Source organism: Oncorhynchus nerka, linkage group LG8 (assembly GCF_034236695.1).
Source record: "Oncorhynchus nerka isolate Pitt River linkage group LG8, Oner_Uvic_2.0, whole genome shotgun sequence".
NCBI lineage: Eukaryota > Metazoa > Chordata > Actinopteri > Salmoniformes > Salmonidae > Oncorhynchus > Oncorhynchus nerka.
In genome coordinates, this window is record NC_088403.1 from 63,514,848 (window position 1) to 63,537,593 (window position 22,746).

Consider the following 22,746-nt stretch of genomic DNA (forward strand, 5'->3'; position numbering starts at 1 on the left):
AGAGGAGACAGTAGAGTGGTCATAGACACTAGTTATAGTATTGTTGTCAGTAGGAGACAGTAGAGTGGTCATAGACACTAGTTATAGTATTGTTGTCAGTAGGAGACAGTAGAGTGGTCATAGACACTAGTTATAGTATTGTTGTCAATAGAGTGGTCATAGACACTAGTTATAGTATTGTTGTCAGTAGAGTGGTCATAGACACTAGTTATAGTATTGTTGTCAATAGAGTGGTCATAGACACTAGTTATAGTATTGTTGTCAGTAGAGGAGACAGTAGTGGTCATAGACACTAGTTATAGTATTGTTGTCAGTAGAGGAGACAGAGTGGTCATAGACACTAGTTATAGTATGGTTGTCAGTAGGAGACAGTAGAGTGGTCATAGACACTAGTTATAGTATTGTTGTCAGTAGGAGACAGTAGAGTTGTCATAGACACTAGTTATAGTATTGTTGTCAGTAGAGTGGTAATAGACACTAGTTATAGTATTGTTGTCAGTAGGAGACAGTAGAGTGGTCATAGACACTAGTTATAGGATTGTTGTCAGTAGGAGACAGTAGAGTGGTCATAGACACTAGTTATAGTATTGTTGTCAGTAGGAGACAGTAGAGTGGTCATAGACACTAGTTATAGTATTGTTGTCAGTGGGAGACAGTAGAGTGGTCATAGACACTAGTTATAGTATTGTTGTCAATAGACTGGTCATAGACACTAGTTATAGTATTGTTGTCAGGAGAGTGTTCATAGACACTAGTTATAGTATTGTTGTCGGTAGGAGATAGTAGAGTGGTCATAGACACTAGTTATAGTATTGTTGTCAGTAGAGTGGTCATAGACACTAGTTATAGTATTGTTGTCAGTAGGAGACAGTAGAGTGGTCATAGACACTAGTTATAGTATTGTTGTCAGTAGAGTGTTCATAGACACTAGTTATAGTATTGTTGTCGGTAGGAGATAGTAGAGTGTTCATAGACACTAGTTATAGTATTGTTGTCGGTAGGAGATAGTAGAGTGGTCATAGACACTAGTTATAGTATTGTTGTCAGGAGAGAGGAGACAGTAGTGGTCATAGACACTAGTTATAGTATTGTTGTCAGTAGAGTGTTCATAGACACTAGTTATAGTATGGTTGTCAGTAGGAGACAGTAGAGTGGTCATAGACACTAGTTATAGTATTGTTGTCAGTAGGAGACAGAGTGGTCATAGACACTAGTTATAGTATTGTTGTCAGTAGAGGAGACAGAGTGGTCATAGACACTAGTTATAGTATTGTTGCCAATAGAGTGGTCATAGACACTAGTTATAGTATTGTTGTCGGTAGGAGATAGTAGAGTGGTCATAGACACTAGTTATAGTATTGTTGTCAGTAGGAGACAGTAGAGTTGTCAGACACTAGTTATAGTATTGTTGTCAGTAGGAGACAGTAGAGTGGTCATAGACACTGGTTATAGTATTGTTGTCAGTAGGAGACAGTAGAGTGGTCATAGACACTAGTTATAGTATTGTTGTCAGTAGAAGAGACAGAGTGGTCATAGACACTAGTTATAGTATTGTCAGTAGAGTGGTCATAGACACTAGTTATAGTATTGTTGTCAGGAGGAGACAGTAGAGTGGTCATAGACACTAGTTATAGTATTGTTGTCAGTAGGAGATAGTAGAGTGGTCATAGACACTAGTTATAGTATTGTTGTCAATAGGAGACAGTAGAGTGGTCATAGACACTAGTTATAGTATTGTTGTCAGTAGGAGATAGTAGAGTGGTCATAGACACTAGTTATAGTATTGTTGTCAGGAGGAGACAGTAGAGTGGTCATAGAGATAGTAGAGTGGTCATAGACACTAGTTATAGTATTGTTGTCAGTAGGAGATAGTAGGGTCATAGAGACAGTAGAGTGGTCATAGACACTAGTTATAGTATTGTTGTCAGGAGGAGACAGTAGAGTAGTCATAGACACTAGTTATAGTATTGTTGCCAGGAGGAGACAGTAGAGTGGTCATAGACACTAGTTATAGTATTGTTGTCAATAGACTGGTCATAGACACTAGTTATAGTATTGTTGTCAATAGGAGACAGTAGTGGTCATAGACACGAGTTATAGTATTGTTGTCAGTAGGAGACAGTAGAGTGGTCATAGACACTAGTTATAGTATTGTTGTCAGTAGGAGATAGTAGAGTGGTCATAGACACTAGTTATAGTATTGTTGTCAATAGGAGACAGTAGAGTGGTCATAGACACTAGTTATAGTATTGTTGTCAAATGACTGGTCATAGACACGAGCTATAGTATTGTTGTCAGTAGGAGACAGTAGAGTGGTCATAGACACTAGTTATAGTATTGTTGTCAGTAGAGTGTTCATAGACACTAGTTATAGTATTGTTGTCAGTAGGAGATAGTAGAGTGGTCATAGACACTAGTTATAGTATTGTTGTCAGTAGAGTGGTCATAGACACTAGTTATAGTATTGTTGTCAGGAGGAGACAGTAGAGTGGTCATAGACACTAGTTATAGTAATGTTGTCAGGAGGAGACAGTAGAGTGGTCATAGACACTAGTTATAGTATTGTTGTCAAATGACTGGTCATAGACACTAGTTATAGTATTGTTGTCAATAGGAGATAGTAGAGTGGTCATAGACACTAGTTATAGTATTGTTGTCAATAGGAGATAGTAGAGTGGGCATAGACGCTAGTTATAGTATTGTTGCCAGTAGAGTGTTCATAGACACTAGTTATAGTATTGTTGTCAGGAGAGAGGAGACAGTAGAGTGGTCATAGACACTAGTTATAGTATTGTTGTCAGTAGGAGACAGTAGTGGTCATAGACACTAGTTATAGTATTGTTGTCAGTAGAGTGTTCATAGACACTAGTTATAGTATGGTTGTCAGTAGGAGACAGAGTGGTCATAGACACTAGTTATAGTATTGTTGCCAATAGGAGATAGTAGAGTGGTCATAGACACTAGTTATAGTATTGTTGTCAGGAGGAGACAGTAGAGTAGTCATAGACACTAGTTATAGTATTGTTGTCAATAGACTGGTCATAGACACTAGTTATAGTATTGTTGTCAGTAGGAGACAGTAGAGTTGTCAGACACTAGTTATAGTATTGTTGTCAGTAGGAGACAGTAGAGTGGTCATAGACACTGGTTATAGTATTGTTGTCAGGAGAGAGGAGACAGTAGAGTGGTCATAGACACTAGTTATAGTATTGTTGTCAGGAGAGAGGAGACAGTAGAGGTCATAGACACTAGTTATAGTATTGTTGTCAGTAGGAGATAGTAGAGTGGTCATAGACACTAGTTATAGTATTGTTGTCAATAGAGTGGTCATAGACACTAGTTATAGTATTGTTGTCAGGAGGAGACAGTAGAGTAGTCATAGACACTAGTTATAGTATTGTTGTCAATAGACTGGTCATAGACACTAGTTATAGTATTGTTGTCAGTAGGAGACAGTAGAGTTGTCAGACACTAGTTATAGTATTGTTGTCAGTAGGAGACAGTAGAGTGGTCATAGACACTGGTTATAGTATTGTTGTCAAATGACTGGTCATAGACACTAGTTATAGGATTGTTGTCAGTAGGAGACAGTAGAGTGGTCATAGACACTAGTTATAGTATGGTTGTCAGTAGGAGACAGTAGAGTGGTCATAGACACTAGTTATAGTATTGTCAGTAGAGTGGTCATAGACACTAGTTATAGTATTGTTGTCAGGAGGAGACAGAGTGGTCATAGACACTAGTTATAGGATTGTTGTCAGTAGGAGACAGTAGAGTGGTCATAGACACTAGTTATAGTATTGTTGTCAATAGACTGGTCATAGACACTAGTTATAGTCAATTGTTGTCAATAGACTAGTTATAGTATTGTTGGTCAGGAGAGACACTAGTTATAGTATTGTTGTCAGTAGAGTGGTCATAGGAGTATTGTTGTCAGTAGGAGATAGTAGAGTGGTCATAGTAGAGTGGTCATAGACACTAGTTATAGTATTGTTGTCAATAGACTGGTCATAGACACTAGTTATAGTATTGTTGTCAATAGGAGACAGTAGTGTTGTCATAGAGTAGAGTGGTCATACACTAGTTATAGTATTGTTGTCAATAGAGACAGTAGTGGTCATTATAGTATTGTTGTCAGTAGGAGACAGTAGAGTGGTCATAGACACTAGTTACAGTATTGTTGTCAGTAGGAGATAGTAGAGTGGTCATAGACACTAGTTATAGTATTGTTGTCAGGAGGAGACATTAGAGTGGTCATAGACATAGTATTGTTGTCAGGAGGAGACAGTAGAGTGGTCATAGACACTAGTTATAGTATTGTTGTCAGTAGGAGACAGTAGAGTTGTCAGACACTAGTTATAGTATTGTTGTCAGTAGGAGACAGTAGAGTGGTCATAGACACTGGTTATAGTATTGTTGTCAGTAGGAGACAGTAGAGTGGTCATAGACACTAGTTATAGTATTGTTGTCAGTAGGAGACAGTAGAGTGGTCATAGACACTAGTTATAGTATTGTTGTCAGTAGAGGAGACAGAGTGGTCATAGACACTAGTTATAGTATTGTCAGTAGAGTGGTCATAGACACTAGTTATAGTATTGTTGTCAGGAGGAGACAGTAGAGTGGTCATAGACACTAGTTATAGTATTGTTGTCAGGAGGAGACAGTAGAGTGGTCATAGACACTAGTTATAGGATTGTTGTCAGTAGGAGACAGTAGAGTGGTCATAGACACTAGTTATAGTATTGTTGTCAATAGACTGGTCATAGACACTAGTTATAGTATTGTTGTCAATAGGAGACAGTAGAGTTGTCATAGACACTAGTTATAGTATTGTTGTCAGTAGGAGATAGTAGAGTGGTCATAGACACTAGTTATAGTATTGTTGTCAATAGGAGACAGTAGTGGTCATAGACACTAGTTATAGTATTGTTGTCAGGAGAGTTGTCATAGACACTAGTTATAGTATTGTTGTCAGTAGGAGATAGTAGAGTGGTCATAGACACTAGTTATAGTATTGTTGTCAGTAGGAGATAGTAGAGTGGTCATAGACACTAGTTATAGTATTGTTGTCAGGAGGAGACAGTAGAGTAGTCATAGACACTAGTTATAGTATTGTTGCCAGGAGGAGACAGTAGAGTGGTCATAGACACTAGTTATAGTATTGTTGTCAATAGACTGGTCATAGACACTAGTTATAGTATTGTTGTCAGTAGGAGACAGTAGAGTGGTCATAGACACTAGTTACAGTATTGTTGTCAGTAGGAGATAGTAGAGTGGTCATAGACACTAGTTATAGTATTGTTGTCAGGAGGAGACATTAGAGTGGTCATAGACATAGTATTGTTGTCAGGAGGAGACAGTAGAGTGGTCATAGACACTAGTTATAGTATTGTTGTCAGTAGGAGACAGTAGAGTGGTCATAGACACTAGTTATAGTATTGTTGTCAGGAGGAGACAGTAGAGTAGTCATAGACACTAGTTATAGTATTGTTGCCAGGAGGAGACAGTAGAGTGGTCATAGACACTAGTTATAGTATTGTTGTCAATAGACTGGTCATAGACACTAGTTATAGTATTGTTGTCAATAGGAGACAGTAGTGGTCATAGACACGAGTTATAGTATTGTTGTCAGTAGGAGACAGTAGAGTGGTCATAGACACTAGTTATAGTATTGTTGTCGGTAGGAGACAGTAGAGTGGTCATAGACACTAGTTATAGTATTGTTGTCAAATGACTGGTCATAGACACTAGTTATAGTATTGTTGTCAATAGGAGATAGTAGAGTGGTCATAGACACGAGCTATAGTATTGTTGTCAGTAGGAGACAGTAGAGTGGTCATAGACACTAGTTATAGTATTGTTGTCAGTAGAGTGTTCATAGACACTAGTTATAGTATTGTTGTCGGTAGGAGATAGTAGAGTGGTCATAGACACTAGTTATAGTATTGTTGTCAGTAGGAGATAGTAGAGTGGTCATAGACACTAGTTATAGTATTGTTGTCAGTAGAGTGGTCATAGACACTAGTTATAGTATTGTTGTCAGTAGAGTGGTCATAGACACTAGTTATAGTATTGTTGTCAGGAGGAGACAGTAGAGTGGTCATAGACACTAGTTATAGTAATGTTGTCAGGAGGAGACAGTAGAGTGGTCATAGACACTAGTTATAGTAATTTTGTCAGTACGAGATAGTAGAGTGGTCATAGACACTAGTTATAGTATTGTTGTCAGTAGGAGACAGTAGACTGGTCATAGACACTAGTTATAGTATTGTTGTCAATAGAGTGGTCAGACACTAGATATAGTATTGTTGTCAATAGACTGGTCATAGACACTAGTTATAGTATTGTTGTCAATAGGAGACAGTAGAGTGGTAATAGACACTAGTTATAGTATTGTTGTCAGTAGGAGACAGTAGAGTGGTCATAGACACTAGTTATAGTATTGTTGTCAGTAGAGTGGTCATAGACACTAGTTATAGTAATGTTGTCAGTAGGAGACAGTAGAGTGGTCATAGACACTAGTTATAGTATTGTTGTCAGGAGACAGTAGTGGTCATAGACACTAGTTATAGTATTGTTGTCAGTAGAGTGTTCATAGACACTAGTTATAGTATTGTTGTCGGTAGGAGATAGTAGAGTGGTAATAGACACTAGTTATAGTATTGTTGTCAGTAGAGTGGTCATAGACACTAGTTATAGTATTGTTGTCAGGAGGAGACAGTAGTGGTCATAGACACTAGTTATAGTATTGTTGTCAGGAGGAGACAGTGGAGTGGTCATAGACACTAGTTATAGTATTGTTGTCAGTAGAGTGGTCATAGACACTAGTTATAGTATTGTTGTCAATAGAGTGTTCATAGACACTAGTTATAGGATTGTTGTCAGTAGGAGACAGTAGAGTGGTCATAGACACTAGTTATAGTATTGTTGTCAGGAGGAGACAGTGGAGTGGTCATAGACACTAGTTATAGTATTGTTGTCAGTAGAGTGTTCATAGACACTAGTTATAGGATTGTTGTCAGTAGGAGACAGTAGAGTGGTCATAGACACTAGTTATAGTATTGTTGTCAGTAGAGTGTTCATAGACACTAGTTATAGTATTGTTGTCGGTAGGAGATAGTAGAGTGGTCATAGACACTAGTTATAGTATTGTTGTCAGTAGGAGAGAGTAGAGTGGTCATAGACACTAGTTATAGTATTGTTGTCAGTAGGAAACAGTAGAGTGGTCATAGACACTAGTTATAGTATTGTTGTCAGGAGGAGACAGTAGAGTGGTCATAGACACTAGTTATAGTATTGTTGTCAGGAGGAGACAGTAGAGTGGTCATAGACACTAGTTATAGTATTGTTGTCAATAGAGTGGTCAGACACTAGTTATAGTATTGTTGTCAATAGGAGACAGTAGAGTGGTCATAGACACTAGTTATAGTATTGTTGTCAATAGGAGACAGTAGTGGTCATAGACACTAGTTATAGTATTGTTGTCAATAGGAGACAGTAGAGTGGTCATAGACACTAGTTATAGTATTGTTGTCAATAGGAGACAGTAGAGTGGTCATAGACACTAGTTATAGTATTGTTGTCAGGAGGAGACAGTAGAGTGGTCATAGACACTAGTTATAGTATTGTTGTCAGGAGGAGACAGTAGAGTGGTCATAGACACTAGTTATAGTATTGTTGTCAGGAGGAGACAGTAGAGTGGTCATAGACACTAGTTATAGTATTGTTGTCAGGAGGAGACAGTAGAGTGGTCATAGACACTAGTTATAGTATTGTTGTCAGGAGGAGACAGTAGAGTGGTCATAGACACTAGTTATAGTATTGTTGTCAGGAGGAGACAGTAGAGTGGTCATAGACACTAGTTATAGTATTGTTGTCAGGAGGAGACAGTAGAGTGGTCAGACACTAGTTATAGTATTGTTGTCAGTAGGAGATAGTAGAGTGGTCATAGACACTAGTTATAGTATTGTTGTCAGTAGAGTGGTCATTGACACTAGCTATAGTATTGTTGTCAGTAGGACAGTAGAGTTGTCATAGACACTAGTTATAGTATTGTTGTCAGTAGGACAGTAGAGTTGTCATAGACACTAGTTATAGTATTGTTGTCAGTAGGACAGTAGAGTTGTCATAGACACTAGTTATAGTAATGTTTTCAGTAGGAGACAGAGTTATTCACTATCCATAAACACTCAGTGGTTACTGTATTGTTGCCTAGTTACCTTCATTCTTCATGATGTAATGAACGATCTGTCCCACGGTGTCATCGTTGCTCTCGCTGTAGGTGTCGTTCAGCTCTGCAGAGAAACACACAATTACAAAAAGAGCTCAAACACTAAAACACATTAGTCATCGTCGACATGAAAAGGCTTTCCCTAACATTCATCAGAAAGGCAGTTAGGTACACAGTTAGGGCTGGGCGATATGCCCAAAATACCATAATTGGATATGAAAATTGGACTGTAATTTATGTTTTTTTTAATAATAAAAGTTCTAAATTTGCTTTATGAGTAGTGAGTGATCCCTAGGATGGCAACACATACATTAGGTGGTTTTAATGAGTCTTTATTTCGATAGTTTTATACTGTTCAAATCAACCATTTCTGCATTTCCGACACTCATTTGGAGATTATTTCCACACTGCCACATAGGGCTGCATAACATGGGCAAATAATCTACGACGTATTTTTAACCAAATGTTGCAATTGCGATTTAGAGAAAAACACTTGGGTGAACTGTTGGAATCATGGAATATAATGAGTTTTCTAAAAATATATATTCTAATTTTAAAGTGTGCACTTTGAATACAGTGCTTGACATGACAAGGAATGAAAATCCCAGGGACGAGTTATTGTGGCAGGGTAGGAACCAAAGTGTTGATAAGTGTTTTCTTGTGGACCCTATAATCTTTGACTACATTTAATTATCATAGCTAAATGAAGTAGCAAACCAATTTCGCTTTGTGTACTCCTCTTTGATTTAGAAGATACTGTGGAACAAACATGCAGATTTTAGGTCTACACCATCCTTGGTATTACAAGGCTGTATAAGTTAATTACATTTGCTCTGACTCAATACATTTATTAGCTAGCGATTAGCATTAGCAGCCAACAAGATTTAGGCCCAACTTGCTAAGAAAAGAAACTAGCTATTTCCAAACGAATAGTGTAATTATAGAAAGATAGTGGATTTACATTAAGAAGATAAAGTGAAAACAGCATCGTTGTCATCAACATTGTAGCATGTGCTGCATTGACCATGTAGACGGAACACAAGGGTCTCGTGGTTGTCGTGGTTGCGGAACATCAAATGCACTCCTTGAGTGACTGGGGGCGGGGCTAGGTCGGTGTGGAAAGTGATATATAGATAAATAAAAAGAAAGAGAGCTCAAGTAGCAAATTAAACGTTACACACTGCGTATCACATTAAAAATTTAAAAAACATTCAAATACCGGTATAGAAAGTAAAGTAAAAACCCAAACCGGTCCGTGCATCAATACCGGTATATCGTAAAATGCGGTATACCGACCATCCCTACACACAGTATATTAAGTTCCTCATATTTAGGACATTCCGTATAACACCATAGCAAGGCCTATTGGTATTGTTGTAGTAAACTGGAGCAGAAGTAACAGATGAGGGCTGTCTACACAGCGCAAACAGTGTACACACACACACCTACACAGTAGACACACACTGTACCACCTATGCATACACACAGCCCCCTCTCAGGAGCCAAACCTGCCTGTCCAACTGTTCCATGAGTCAGTGAGATATACATACAGTATCATCTGAAACCTGAGGATAAGCTTTAGGATTGAATGGGGCTTAAATGATGAATGACACTCTGGTAGAATGGCTAGTAGCCAGTCTTTGTTTTGCGTGAAAGTCAGTTGCCTGGGTGACCCAGTGGAAAGTCAGTTGCCTGGGTGACCCAGTGGAAAGTCAGTTGCCTGGGTGACCCAGTGGAAAGTCAGTTGCCTGGGTGACCCAGTGGAAAGTCAGTTGCCTGGGTGACCCAGTGGAAAGTCAGTTGCCTGGGTGACCCAGTGGAAAGTCAGTTGCCTGGGTGACCCAGTGGAAAGTCAGTTGCCTGGGTGACCCAGTGGAAAGTCAGTTGCCTGGGTGACCCCTGGGTGACCCAGTGGAAAGTCAGTTGCCTGGGTGACCCAGTGGAAAGACCCAGTCAGTTGCCTGGGTGACCCAGTGGAAAGTCAGTTGCCTGGGTGACCCAGTGGAAAGTCAGTTGCCTGGGTGACCCAGTGAAAGTCAGCCTGGGTGCCTGGGTGACCCAGTGGAAAGTCAGTTGCCTGGGTGACCCAGTGGAAAGTCAGTTGCCTGGGTGACCCAGTGAAAGTCAGTTGCCTGGGTGACCCAGTGGAAAGTCAGTTGCCTGGGTGACCCAGTGGAAAGTCAGTTGCCTGGGTGACCCAGTGGAAAGTCAGTTGCCTGGGTGACCCAGTGGAAAGTCAGTTGCCTGGGTGACCCAGTGGAAAGTCAGTTGCCTGGGTGACCCAGTGGAAAGTCAGTTGCCTGGGTGACCCAGTGGAAAGTCAGTTGCCTGGGTGACCCAGTGGAAAGTCAGTTGCCTGGGTGACCCAGTGGAAAGTCAGTTGCCTGGGTGACCCAGTGGAAAGTCAGTTGCCTGGGTGACCCAGTGGAAAGTCAGTTGCCTGGGTGACCCAGTGGAAAGTCAGTTGCCTGGGTGACCCAGTGGAAAGTCAGTTGCCTGGGTGACCCAGTGGAAAGTCAGTTGCCTGGGTGACCCAGTGGAAAGTCAGTTGCCTGGGTGACCCAGTGGAAAGTCAGTTGCCTGGGTGACCCAGTGGAAAGTCAGTGACCCAGTGCCTGGGTGACCCAGTGGAAAGTCAGTTGCCTGGGTGACCCAGTGGAAAGTCAGTTGCCTGGGTGACCCAGTGGAAAGTCAGTTGCCTGGGTGACCCAGTGGAAAGTCAGTTGCCTGGGTGACCCAGTGGGAAAGCCTGGGTGACCCAGTGGAAAGTCAGTTGCCTGGGTGACCCAGTGGAAAGTCAGTTGCCTGGGTGACCCAGTTGCCTGGGTGACCCAGTGGAAAGTCAGTTGCCTGGGTGACCCAGTGGAAAGTCAGTTGCCTGGGTGACCCAGTGGAAGTCAGTTGCCTGGGTGACCCAGTGGAAGTCAGTTGCCTGGGTGACCCAGTGGAAGTCAGTTGCCTGGGTGACCCAGTGGAAGTCAGTTGCCTGGGTGACCCAGTGGGAAGTCAGTTGCCTGGGTGACCCAGTGGGGAAGTCAGTTGCCTGGGTGACCCAGTGGGAAGTCAGTTGCCTGGGTGACCCAGTGGGAAGTCAGTTGCCTGGGTGACCCAGTGGGAAGTCAGTTGCCTGGGTGACCCAGTGGGAAGTCAGTTGCCTGGGTGACCCAGTGGGAAGTCAGTTGCCTGGGTGACCCAGTGGGAAGTCAGTTGCCTGGGTGACCCAGTGGGAAGTCAGTTGCCTGGGTGACCCAGTGGAAAGTCAGTTGCCTGGGTGACCCAGTGGAAAGTCTGTTGCCTGGGTGACCCAGTGGAAAGTCTGTTGCCTGGGTGACCCAGTGGAAGGTCTGTTGCCTGGGTGACCCAGTGGAAGGTCTGTTGCCTGGGTGACCCAGTGGAAGGTCTGTTGCCTGGGTGACCCAGTGGAAGGTCTGTTGCCTGGGTGACCCAGAGGAAGGTAATGTAGCACCACGCATTATCGGCATATTCAACAGCGTTTAAGTAATATATTACCTTCAACAGTGTTGTTATCAAGCCATCAATGTTTTGTGATTATTGCAGTTGTAAAAATATGAGAGTGATAAATCTTATGTTGTGGGAAAGTAGATAAGTTTAATACTAAAATACAATTGAGTGTGAAAAATGTAGGTTACAAGATGGATGATATGTGGTCTGTCGGCCAGTCTAATTGTACAATATACAGCGTGTCCCACAGTGTGTGTGTGTGTGCGTGTGTGTGTGTATATATACAGTTGAAGTCAGAAGTTTACATAAACACGTTTTAAATACTCCAACCTAAGTGTTTCAACCACGCCACAAATGTCTTGTTAACAAACTATAGTTTTGGCAAGTCAGTTGTGTCATGCACAAAGTAGATGCCCTAAGTAATCTTTCCAACAATAGTTTATTTCACTGTATCACAATTCCAGTGGGTCAGAAGTTTACATGCACTAAGTTGACTTTGCCTTTAAACAGCTTGGAACATTCCAGAAAATGATGTCATGGCTTTAATCAAATGTTATTGGTCGCCTATACATGGTTAGCAGACGTTAATGTGAGTGTAGCGAAATGCTTGTGCTTCTTGTTCAGACCGTGCAGGAATATCTAACAAGTAATCTAACAATTTCACAACAACTACCTTATACACACAAGTGTAAAGGAATGAATAAGAAAATGTACCTATAAATATATGAATGAGCGATGGCTGTGCGGCATAGGCAAGATGCAGCAGATGGTATAGACTACAGAATATACATATGAGATGAGTAATGTAGGGTATGTAAACATTATATTAAGTAGCATTGTTTAAAGTGGCTAGTGATATATTTTTACATCAATTTCCATTATTAAACTGGCTGGAGTTGAGTCAGTGTGTTGGCAGCAGCCACTCAATGTTAGTGGTGGCTGTTTAACAGTCTGATGGCCTTGAGATAGAAGCTGATTTCAGTCTCTCGGCCCCTGCTTTGATGCACCTGTACTGACCTCGCCTTCTGGATGATAGCGGGGTGAACAGGCAGTTTATGGCTTTCCTGTGACATCGGGTGGTGTAGGTGTCCTGTAGGGCAGGTACTTTGCCCCCGGTGATGCGTTGTGTAGACCTCACTACCCTCTGGAGAGCCTTACGGTTGTGGGCGGAGCAGTTGCCGTACCAGGCGGTGATACAGCCCGACAGGATGCATCTGTAAAGGTTTGAGAGTGCTTTTGGTGACAAACCGAATTTCTTCAGCCTCCTGAGGTTGAAGAGGCGCTGTTGCGCCTCCTTCACAACGCTGTCTGTGGGTGGACCATTTCAGTTTGTCCGTGATGTGTAGGCTGAGGAACTTAAAACTTTCCACCTTCTCTACTACTGTCCCGTCGATGTGGATAGGGAGGTGCTCCCTCTGCTGTTTCATGAAGTCCACGATCATCTCCTTTGTTTTGTTGACGTTGAGTGTGAGGTTATTTTCATGACACCACACTCCGAGGGCCCTCACCTCCTCTCTGTAGGCCATCTCGTCGTTATTGGTAATCAAGCCTACCACTGTAGTGTCATCTAACAACATGGCTTTAGAAGCTTCTGATAGGCTAATTGACATCATTTGAGTCAATTGAAGGTGTACCTGTGGATGTATTTCAAGGCCTACCTTCAAACTCAGTGCCTCTGCTTGACATCATGGGAATATCAGTGAAGATCTCAGAAAAAAAAAATGGAGACCTCCACAAGTCTGGTTCGTCCTTGGGAGCAATTTCCAAACGCCTGAAGGTACCACGTTCATCTGTACAAACAATAGTACGTAAGTATAAACACCATGGGACCAGGCAGCCGTCATACTGCTCAGGAAGGAGATGCGTTCTGTCTCCTAGAGATTAATGTACTTTGGTGCGAAAAGTGCAAATCAATCCCAGAACAACAGCAAAGGTCCTTGTGAAGATGCTGGAGGAAACAGGTACAAAAGTATCTATACCCACAGTAAAACAAGTCCTATATCGACATAACCTGAAAGTCCGCTCAGCAAGGAAGAAGCCACTGCTACAAAACTGCCATAAAAAAGCCAGACTACGGTTTGCAACTGCACATGGGGACAAAGATCGTACTTTTTGGAGAAATGTCCTCTGGTCTGATAAAACAAAAATAGAACTGTTTGGCCATAATGACCATCATTACGTTTGGAGGAAAAAGGGGGAGGCTTGCAAGCCGAACACCATTCCAACCGTGAAGCATGGGGGTGGCAGCATCATGTTGTGGGGGACCTTTGCTGCAGGAGGGACTGGTGTACTTCACAAAATAGATGGCATCATTACGGAGGAACATTATGTGGATATATTGAAGCAACATCTCAAGACATCAGTCAGGAAGTTAAAGCTTGGTTGCAAATGGGTCTTCCAAATGAACAATGACCCCAAGCATACTTCCAAAGTTGTGGCAAACTGGCTTAAGGACAACAAAGTCAAGGTATTGGAGTGGCCATCACAAAGCCTTGACCTCAATCCCATAGAACATTTGTGGGCAGAACTGAAAAAGCATGTGCGAGCAAGGAGGCCTACAAACCTGACTCAGTTACACCAGCTCTCTCAGGAGGAATGGGCCAAAACTCACCCAACTTATTGTGGGAAGCTTGTGGAAGGGTACCCGAAACGTTTGACCCAAGTTAAACCATTTTTAAAAAGCAATGCTACAAAATACTAATTGAGTATGTAAACTTCTGACCCACTGTGAATGTGATGAAATAAATAAAAGCTGAAATAAATCACTCTATTATTCTGACATTTCACATTCTTAAAATAAAGTAGAGATCCTAACTGATCCTAAAGACAGGGAATTTACCAGGATTAAATGTCAGGAATTGTGGAAAAACTGAGTTTAAATGCATTTGTCAAAGGGCCCTCGGAGTGTGGTGTCAGGAAAATAACCTCACACTCAATGCCAACAAAACTAAGGAGATGATTGTGGACTTCAGGAAACAGCAGAGGGAACACCCCCCTATCCACATCGATGGAACAGTAGTGGAGAGGGTAGCAAGTTTTAAGTTCCTCGGCATACACATCACAGACAAACTGAATTGGTCCACTCACACTGACAGCGTCGTGAAGAAGGCGCAGCAGCGCCTCTTCAACCTCAGGAGGCTGAAGAAATTTGGCTTGTCACCAAAAGCACTCACAAACTTCTACAGATGCACAATCGAGAGCATCCTGGCGGGCTGTATCACCGCCTGGTACGGCAACTGCTCCGCCCTCAACCGTAAGGCTCTCCAGAGGGTAGTGAGGTCTGCACAACGCATCACCGGGGGCAAACTACCTGCCCTCCAGGACACCTACACCACCCGATGTTACAGGAAGGCCATAAAGATCATCAAGGACATCAACCACCCGAACCACTGCCTGTTTACCCCGCTATCATCCAGAAGGCGAGGTCAGTACAGGTGCATCAAAGCTGGGACCGAGAGACTGAAAAACAGCTTCTATCTCAAGGCCATCAGACTGTTAAACAGCCACCACTAACATTGAGTGGCTGCTGCCAACACACAGACTCAACTCCAGCCACTTTAATAATGGGAATTGATGGAAATTGATGAAAAATATATCACTAGCCTCTTTAAACAATGCTACCTTATATAATGTTACTTACCCTACATTATTCATCTCATATGCGTACGTATATACTGTACTCTACATCATCGACTGCATCCTTATGTAATACATGTATCACTAGCCACTTTAACTATGCCACTTTGTCTACATACTCATCTCATATGTATATACTGTACTCGATACCATCTACTGTATGCTGCTCTGTACCATCACTCATTCATATATCCTTATGTACATATTCTTTATCCCCTTACACTGTGTATAAGACAGTAGTTTTGGAATTGCTAGTTAGATTACTTGTTGGTTATCACTGCATTGTCGGAACTAGAAGCACAAGCATTTCGCTACACTCGCATTAACATCTGCTAACCATGTGTATGTGACAAATAAAATTTGATTTGATTTGATATGTAAACTTCCAACTTCAACTGTGTGTATATATATATTTCATTCATTGCAGTTTATGTAAGTTAAATAGAGTTTTCAAAACCTATAAAAATTTTAAAAAATAACTTTTTTATTTTTTACTCTCAAAACCAAACTTACATAAACTACAATGAAAATCGGCGTCTTCAGTCTCAAAACGTTATTTTCCATTTAAAATGTTGATTTAAATGTGATTTAATCCTCCAACCGCTAGAGATTGTCTGTGTCTGAAGTTTAGGGGGAATGAGCTATACTTCCTGTGTTCAAGATGAGACACTCATGGTGTATAGTATATGGACACCTGCTACATCATTAAACAGTACACATACAGTGCCCCAAAACATTACTGCTCTAGAGGAGATCTGCATGGAGGGATGGGCAGAAATACCAGCAAGTGTGTGAAAACCTTGTGAAGACTTACAGAAAACATTTTTTATTTTACCTTTATTTAACTAGGCAAGTCAGTTAAGAACAAATTCTTATTTTCAATGACGGCCTAGGAACAGTGGGTTAACTGCCTGTTCAGGAGCAGAACGACAGATTTGTACCTTGTCAGCTCGGGGGTTTGAACTTGCAACCTTCCGGTTACTAGCCCAACACTAACCACTAGGCTACCCTGACCTCTGTCATTGCCAACAAAGGGTATATAACAAAGTATTGAGAAACTTTTGTTATTGACCAAATACTTATTTTCCACCATAATTTGCAAATAAATTCATTAAAAATCCTACAATGTGATTTTCTGGATTTTTTTTTCTCATTTTGTCTGTCATAGTTGAAGTGTACCTATGATGAAAATTACAGGCCTCTCGTCTTTTTAAGTGGGAGAACTTGCACAATTGGTGGCTGACTAAATACTTTTTTGCCTCACTGTAGCTGTGGTCGGGATCTGTTGAAACCAAGAAAGTGTTTTGAAACAGAGAGGTAGTTGCTGAACTTGTCCAATTGGAAGAAGGCAGATATTTACTTCCCATTGCAAAAGGTTTTGCCACGGTGTGCGCAACTGAACAAAACCTGTCCCTTAGATTAAATGATTAACGTATATCAATATATCACATTGTGAAACATTCTTCAAAAAATGGCCTTTGCTCCCCCCCTAACCCATCTACAGTAACCCCCCCTAACCCATCTACAGTAATCCCCCTAACCCATCTACAGTAAACCCCCCAACCCCATCTACAGTAAAACCCCCAACCCCATCTACAGTAAAACCCCCAACCCATCTACAGTAAAACCCCCAACCCATCTACAGTAAACCCCCCACCCATCTACAGTAACCCCCCCAACCCATCTACAGTAACCCCCCAACCCATCTACAATAAAACCCCCAACCAATCTACAGTAAACCCCCCAACCAATCTACAGTAAACCCCCCCAACCCATTTACAGTAACCCCCCAACCCATCTACAGTAACCCCCCTAACCCATCTACAGTAAAACCCCCCAACCCCATCTACAGTAAAACCCCCAACCCATCTACGGTAAACCCCCCAACCAATCTACAGTAAACCCCCAACCCATTTACAGTAACCCCCCCAACCCATCTACAGTAACCCCCAACCCATCTACAGTAAACCGCCCCCTTTCCTTCTCTAACCCTGGTTGACTCAGAATTGAACCAGGAAGTGGAGTGTAAAATAAACAAGGTTCTTTCCAACTCTTTTGTCTCTAAACAATGTGGAAAGAAGAGGGGTTGGGCCTGGAGAGACTAGAGGTTTCAGACAGTCCGTGGCTAAAATGTACATTTTGTTCCACCAGCCACTGTAGCAGGTAGATTTTTTTATTATCTACATGCCACTCAGATGGTTTACCAACCAAAATATTGTTTCACCATAATTGCATCAACAACAAAAAAAGATGAACATGCTTGGTAGTGTTTCTAAAGCAAGAAATATTAGTAAGAAGTAATATTGTTATATTGCTCAATTTCATTAAAAAAAATTGTAACTCGAGTATTTTAACCATAATAGAGACGAGACTAAATGTTCAGCTGCCCCTTTAAGGGCGGGAGGTTACCGCGGTAACAGGGCCACTCGAGTTCTGTCACGTGTGTGTGAGAGATTTAGGATCAGACTAGGGCGTCCCGTCACTATCAGTGGAAGCAGCACACTAACGTTGAAAAACCCGAGCTTGTGAACAAAGCAATGTAAATTGACAAGAAACACTTGGCGAAAGTCTCACTTTGTAGACGTTCGAGTAAACTTGATCAACGTGTATGCCTGTGCGCAGCGCCTCCGAAAACGAATGTATATCGCGCGTCACTCAGTGCGCACAGATCCCCCTGCCAAGCAGTACCGCTGCGTAGGGTGGGTTGTATAATTCCGTCTTTCTTTGTGCAATTAGCAGCTATGGAACAAAACAGCAGAAATACTTTAATAACAGCTGCATGATTCTAACCCAAACTCGCACATGTTCTCATACTTGACTGTTTTTTTCTTCATTCGCGAATGTAATACCATGCAAATTGACCACCCGCCAACGTGGCTGGTCTAATGGACATTCTTACCCGCCAATACCCAAATCTACCCGCAAACAGCGGGTGTTAATGTTATGCCCTGCAGAAGGCACACTAAAAGGCCCAACCTCTAATGGGAATGCCATAGTCCTGTTCGAAAGAACCTCCCTATTCTGTAGGTGAAAGGTGAGAGAGGAAAGAAAATTCCCTTAACCCTTTACAAAAGACTGAAGTCTCAACCTTCCTTTAGGAAAGACCAGGCATGCAGCTCTATGTCAATGGCTTTAATAAGTGGTAGAGACAGAAAGAACAGGTGTGAGAGAGAGAGAGAGAGAGAGAGAGAGAGAACATGCATTCTTTCATACTAGCAGAGGCTGCTACACCTGATATCACAGGAAGGCTAAAAAGATCATCAAGGACAACAACCATGTGAGCCACTGTCTGTTCTCCCGCTGCCATCCAGAAGGCGAGGTCAGTACAAGTGCATCAAAGCTGGGACCGAGAGACTGAAAAACAGCTTCTATCTCAAGACCATCAGACTGTTAAATAGCCATCACTAGAGTCTGCTGCCTATATACATAGACTTTAAATCACTGCCCACTTTAATAAATGGAACACTAGTCACTTTTAGTGGTGACATATCTTGTATTACTCATCTCATATGCTGTATTCTACTGTATCTTAGTCTATGCCGCTCTGACATTTCTAGTCCAAATATTTATAGATTCTTAATTCCATTCCTTTAGATTGTGTGCATTGTTAGATATTACTGCACTGTTGAAGCTAGAAACACACAAGCAATTTCTCTACACACGCAATAACACCTGCTAAACACGTGTACGTGACCCATAACATTAGATGGTCTTTCATGGAGCCCAGGTGTATCAGGTGCATTTCCCCTCCAACGTGGTGGTTGTGTTGGAACTCGGGAACAGTTGCAGAGGCCTTTAAAAAGTCTAAATTTGAGGTGGCGGCGATGGCGCATCATACATGTTCCCTCACTTTCATCTCAGTACTACAGACCTTGGTTCGATCCAGGGCCGTGTCACAACTGGCCGTGATCGGGAGTCCCGCACGGCGGCGTCACAATTGGACCCAGCGTCGTCCGGGTTACGGGAGGGTTTGGCCCAGCGTCGTCCGGGTTACGGGAGGGTTTGGGCGTCATCGTAATACAAGAACTGGTTCTTAATTAACCGACTTTGCCTCGTTCAATAAAAACATGTAAACGTTGCACTTGGTTAAACAAAGTACCATCTCCTTCCCATATACAGTCATACAGTAATAACACGGAATGGTCCATTACTATTGGAGTAGGTGGGGATATTTGGCTTGATGACCCTGACCTCACTTCCATGCTCTGACTCATAGTTCTATGACACTAATGATAAAATCCCCCCCTCCACCTAAATGGTATTGACCAGAGAAGTGAAGATTAAACCAGTGGCAGAAAACATTGCCAGTTAAACAGAATGACAACGTTCACAATTGTTGAGAAACTATTGCGACATCTTGATTATCTTTCGAGACAAACGAAACACTCTGTAACGCATCTTGGTCACTCAGGCAATCTAAAAACACTAAACAATAAGCTTCTATGTTGCAATAGTAAAAGTGTTTACAGGGAACATCCAATACTAAACCCAACCGAATAGTCTTAACCAAGGTTTCTCCCAATAGACCTAAGATGTTTTAATTATTTTTTTTAAAGGCACCCAGTCTCAATGCATAACTTTCTACTCAAGTCATGACTGACTACAGCAACAACCAGAACAATAGCATAGAGAACCAAATTTGAAGCGTTAGTGTACAGAGGATCGTGAACCATTAAGTTTCAAATCCCGGTTGGCATAGGAACCCCTAAATGAGAAAATATTAAATCTCTCACCTGTACACATCTCCAGATCCTTCTTTTCTGCCTCTGCTACCCGAGCCGCCTCCTCCTCATCCTCAGCCTCGGTGGTGCAGCGGTAACCCTTCCTCTTCAGGACGTGACACACCAAGACCCCCAGGAGACCCAGGAGGAAGAAGACCGGCACCAGGACGAAGGCTATGTACTCTGGGTTTACATGGTCGTCTCCTGCGCTGCTACCTCCCCCCGCTGTCTGACCCGCTAGAAAGCAGACCGGTGGAGGATAGGTGGAAGGGAGAGAGAGAAAAAGGGGATATGGATAGAGGTGATGAGGAGAGAGAGAGAAAAAGGGCAGGATGAGAGAAAGATGAGGATTTTATGATGGTTCAATGTGGGCCCTGTGAGTGTGAGTGTATGTATTGGTAAATAAAGCCAACCCATAGTGTCCTCTTCAATTTGTCAGTTTTGCCGTTCAGTAACAATATCAGATATCAAAGTTGATCAGTTACTGAAAAGTGTGGAAGGGGGGGAACTCAAAATGGCACAGAGAATACCCTTCCTACAGTAGGTTGATGTCAAAATGGCACAGAGAATACCCTTCCTACAGTAGGTTGATGTCAAAATGGCACAGAGAATACCCTTCCTACAGTAGGTTGATGTCAAAATGGCACAGAGAATACCCTTCCTACAGTAGGTTGATGTCAAAATGGCACAGAGAATACCCTTCCTACAGTAGGTTGATGTCAAAATGGCACAGAGAATACCCTTCCTACAGTAGGTTGATGTCAAAATGACAGTAACAATGTAAAACCATACCAGATGAGAAGGAGAGCGAAAAGGGGGATGAGAGAAGGAAAGGAAGATGGAAAAAAATAAGACCATTACATATTGTCAAGAGATGAACTAAATGGATAATGCATGTGTGGTAACCACAAGACACTCCATTAGTCATAATTCAATTTACGACCTAGTCACCACTGACATGTCACATTTTGACTCATATGCTGAGTGGCACCAGATATTCCTACTAGTCAGCAGAGGGAGGATTTAAGCGCTCGTCGCAACTGAACTCAACACTCATTCAGGTGATAATGAATGTCGACAGTGCTTTCATGTTTCCTCGCTCGCTGGATAAAAAGTGCTGTCCCATATTTCTCTCCCCAGCGCTGCGGGCTGTCATGTCCGCCGACAGCCCTTTAGAAAATGGCCAAGAGAGGAGAGAGAGAAAGACAGAATGTCAGTATCACCAGGGAGACTGCTGACTCCAGGGAGACTGTAATCCCTGTAACTTTCCAGCTCTCCCCTCCTCGTCTCTCGCGCCGTTGTTTTCCCTCAACATACGCTCTCTGGGAAAGTTTATTGGAGAGAAAGACGGAAGCAGAAAGAGAGAAGCAGAAAGAGAGAGATCTGCAAGACAGAGCAGGACTGTGGTGAAAGCAGTGTTTATCAGGACAGTTGGCAGGCTTGTTTATCAGGCTTGTTTATCAGGACAGTTGGCGGGCCTGTTTATCAGGCTTGTTTATCAGGACAGTTGGCGGGCCTGTTTATCAGGCCAGTTGGCGGGCTTGTTTATCAGGCCAGTTGGCAGGCTTGTTTATCAGGCCAGTTGGCGGGCTTGTTTATCAGGCTTGTTTATCAGGCCAGTTGGCGGGCCTGTTTATCAGGCCAGTTGGCGGGCTTGTTTATCAGGCCAGTTGGCGGGCTTGTTTATCAAGCCAGTTGGCGGGCTTGTTTATCAGGCCAGTTGGCGGGCTTGTTTATCAGGCCAGTTGGCGGGCTTGTTTATCAGGCCAGTTGGCGGGCTTGTTTATCAGGACAGTTGGCGGGCCTGTTTATCAGGACAGTTGGCGGGCTTGTTTATCAGGACAGTTGGCGGGCCTGTTTATCAGGCCAGTTGGCGGGCCTGTTTATCAGGCCAGTTGGCGGGCCTGTTTATCAGGACAGTTGGCGGGCCTGTTTATCAGGACAGTTGGCAGGCCTGTTTATCAGGCCAGTTGGCAGGCTTGTTTATCAGGCCAGTTGGCAGACTTGTTTATCAGGACAGTTGGCGGGCCTGTTTATCAGGACAGTTGGCGGGCTTGTTTATCAGGACAGTTGGCGGGCCTGTTTATCAGGCCAGTTGGCGGGCCTGTTTATCAGGCCAGTTGGCGGGCCTGTTTATCAGGACAGTTGGCGGGCCTGTTTATCAGGACAGTTGGCGGGCCTGTTTATCAGGACAGTTGGCAGGCCTGTTTATCAGGCCAGTTGGCAGGCTTGTTTATCAGGCCAGTTGGCAGACTTGTTTATCAGGACTCTAAGGGCCATTGCTTGGACGGGGGCCGGCCATCCATGTGCCATCAGGAATGGAGTGACACACACACCACAAGGTCTCTTTAGTTTGGGGAAAATCTTTCCACTTCCTCTGTGACTGACTGAGGCCAAAACCACAAGGTGCCCCCCACACACACACAAAAACCTTTAGCCTGGTTCCGTGTTGTTCATCCATGTTCACAGAGCTGAGATAACTGGTGATGGTTTGGTCCCACAATCCTAGTGCGCGATGGTTGCGTTTCAGATTATTTTGTGCCCAATATAAATTAATGGTAAATCATGTGTCATTTTGGAGTCACTTTTATTGTAAATAAGAATATATGTTTCTAAACACTTCTACATTAAATGTGGATGTTACCATGGTTACAGATAATCCTGAATGAATCGTAAATAATGAGTGAGAAAGTTAGA

At 42.6% G+C, this 22,746-nt stretch overlaps 1 protein-coding gene across 4 annotated transcripts in view; it reads right to left on the bottom strand.

The window, feature by feature from the left end:
• The window catches only part of rell1 (RELT like 1), a 57,824-nt gene that overhangs the window by 25,286 nt on the left and 9,792 nt on the right, over window positions 1-22,746 (bottom strand). For all 4 annotated transcript variants that reach the window (XM_065021970.1, XM_065021972.1, XM_065021973.1 and 1 more), the window contains 2 exons: window positions 20,062-20,286; window positions 8,220-8,294 (listed from right to left, as the gene is read on the bottom strand). In XM_065021970.1, coding sequence (XP_064878042.1) covers window positions 8,220-8,294; window positions 20,062-20,286 — 300 coding nt within the window. The remainder of the gene's footprint in view (window positions 1-8,219; window positions 8,295-20,061; window positions 20,287-22,746) is intronic.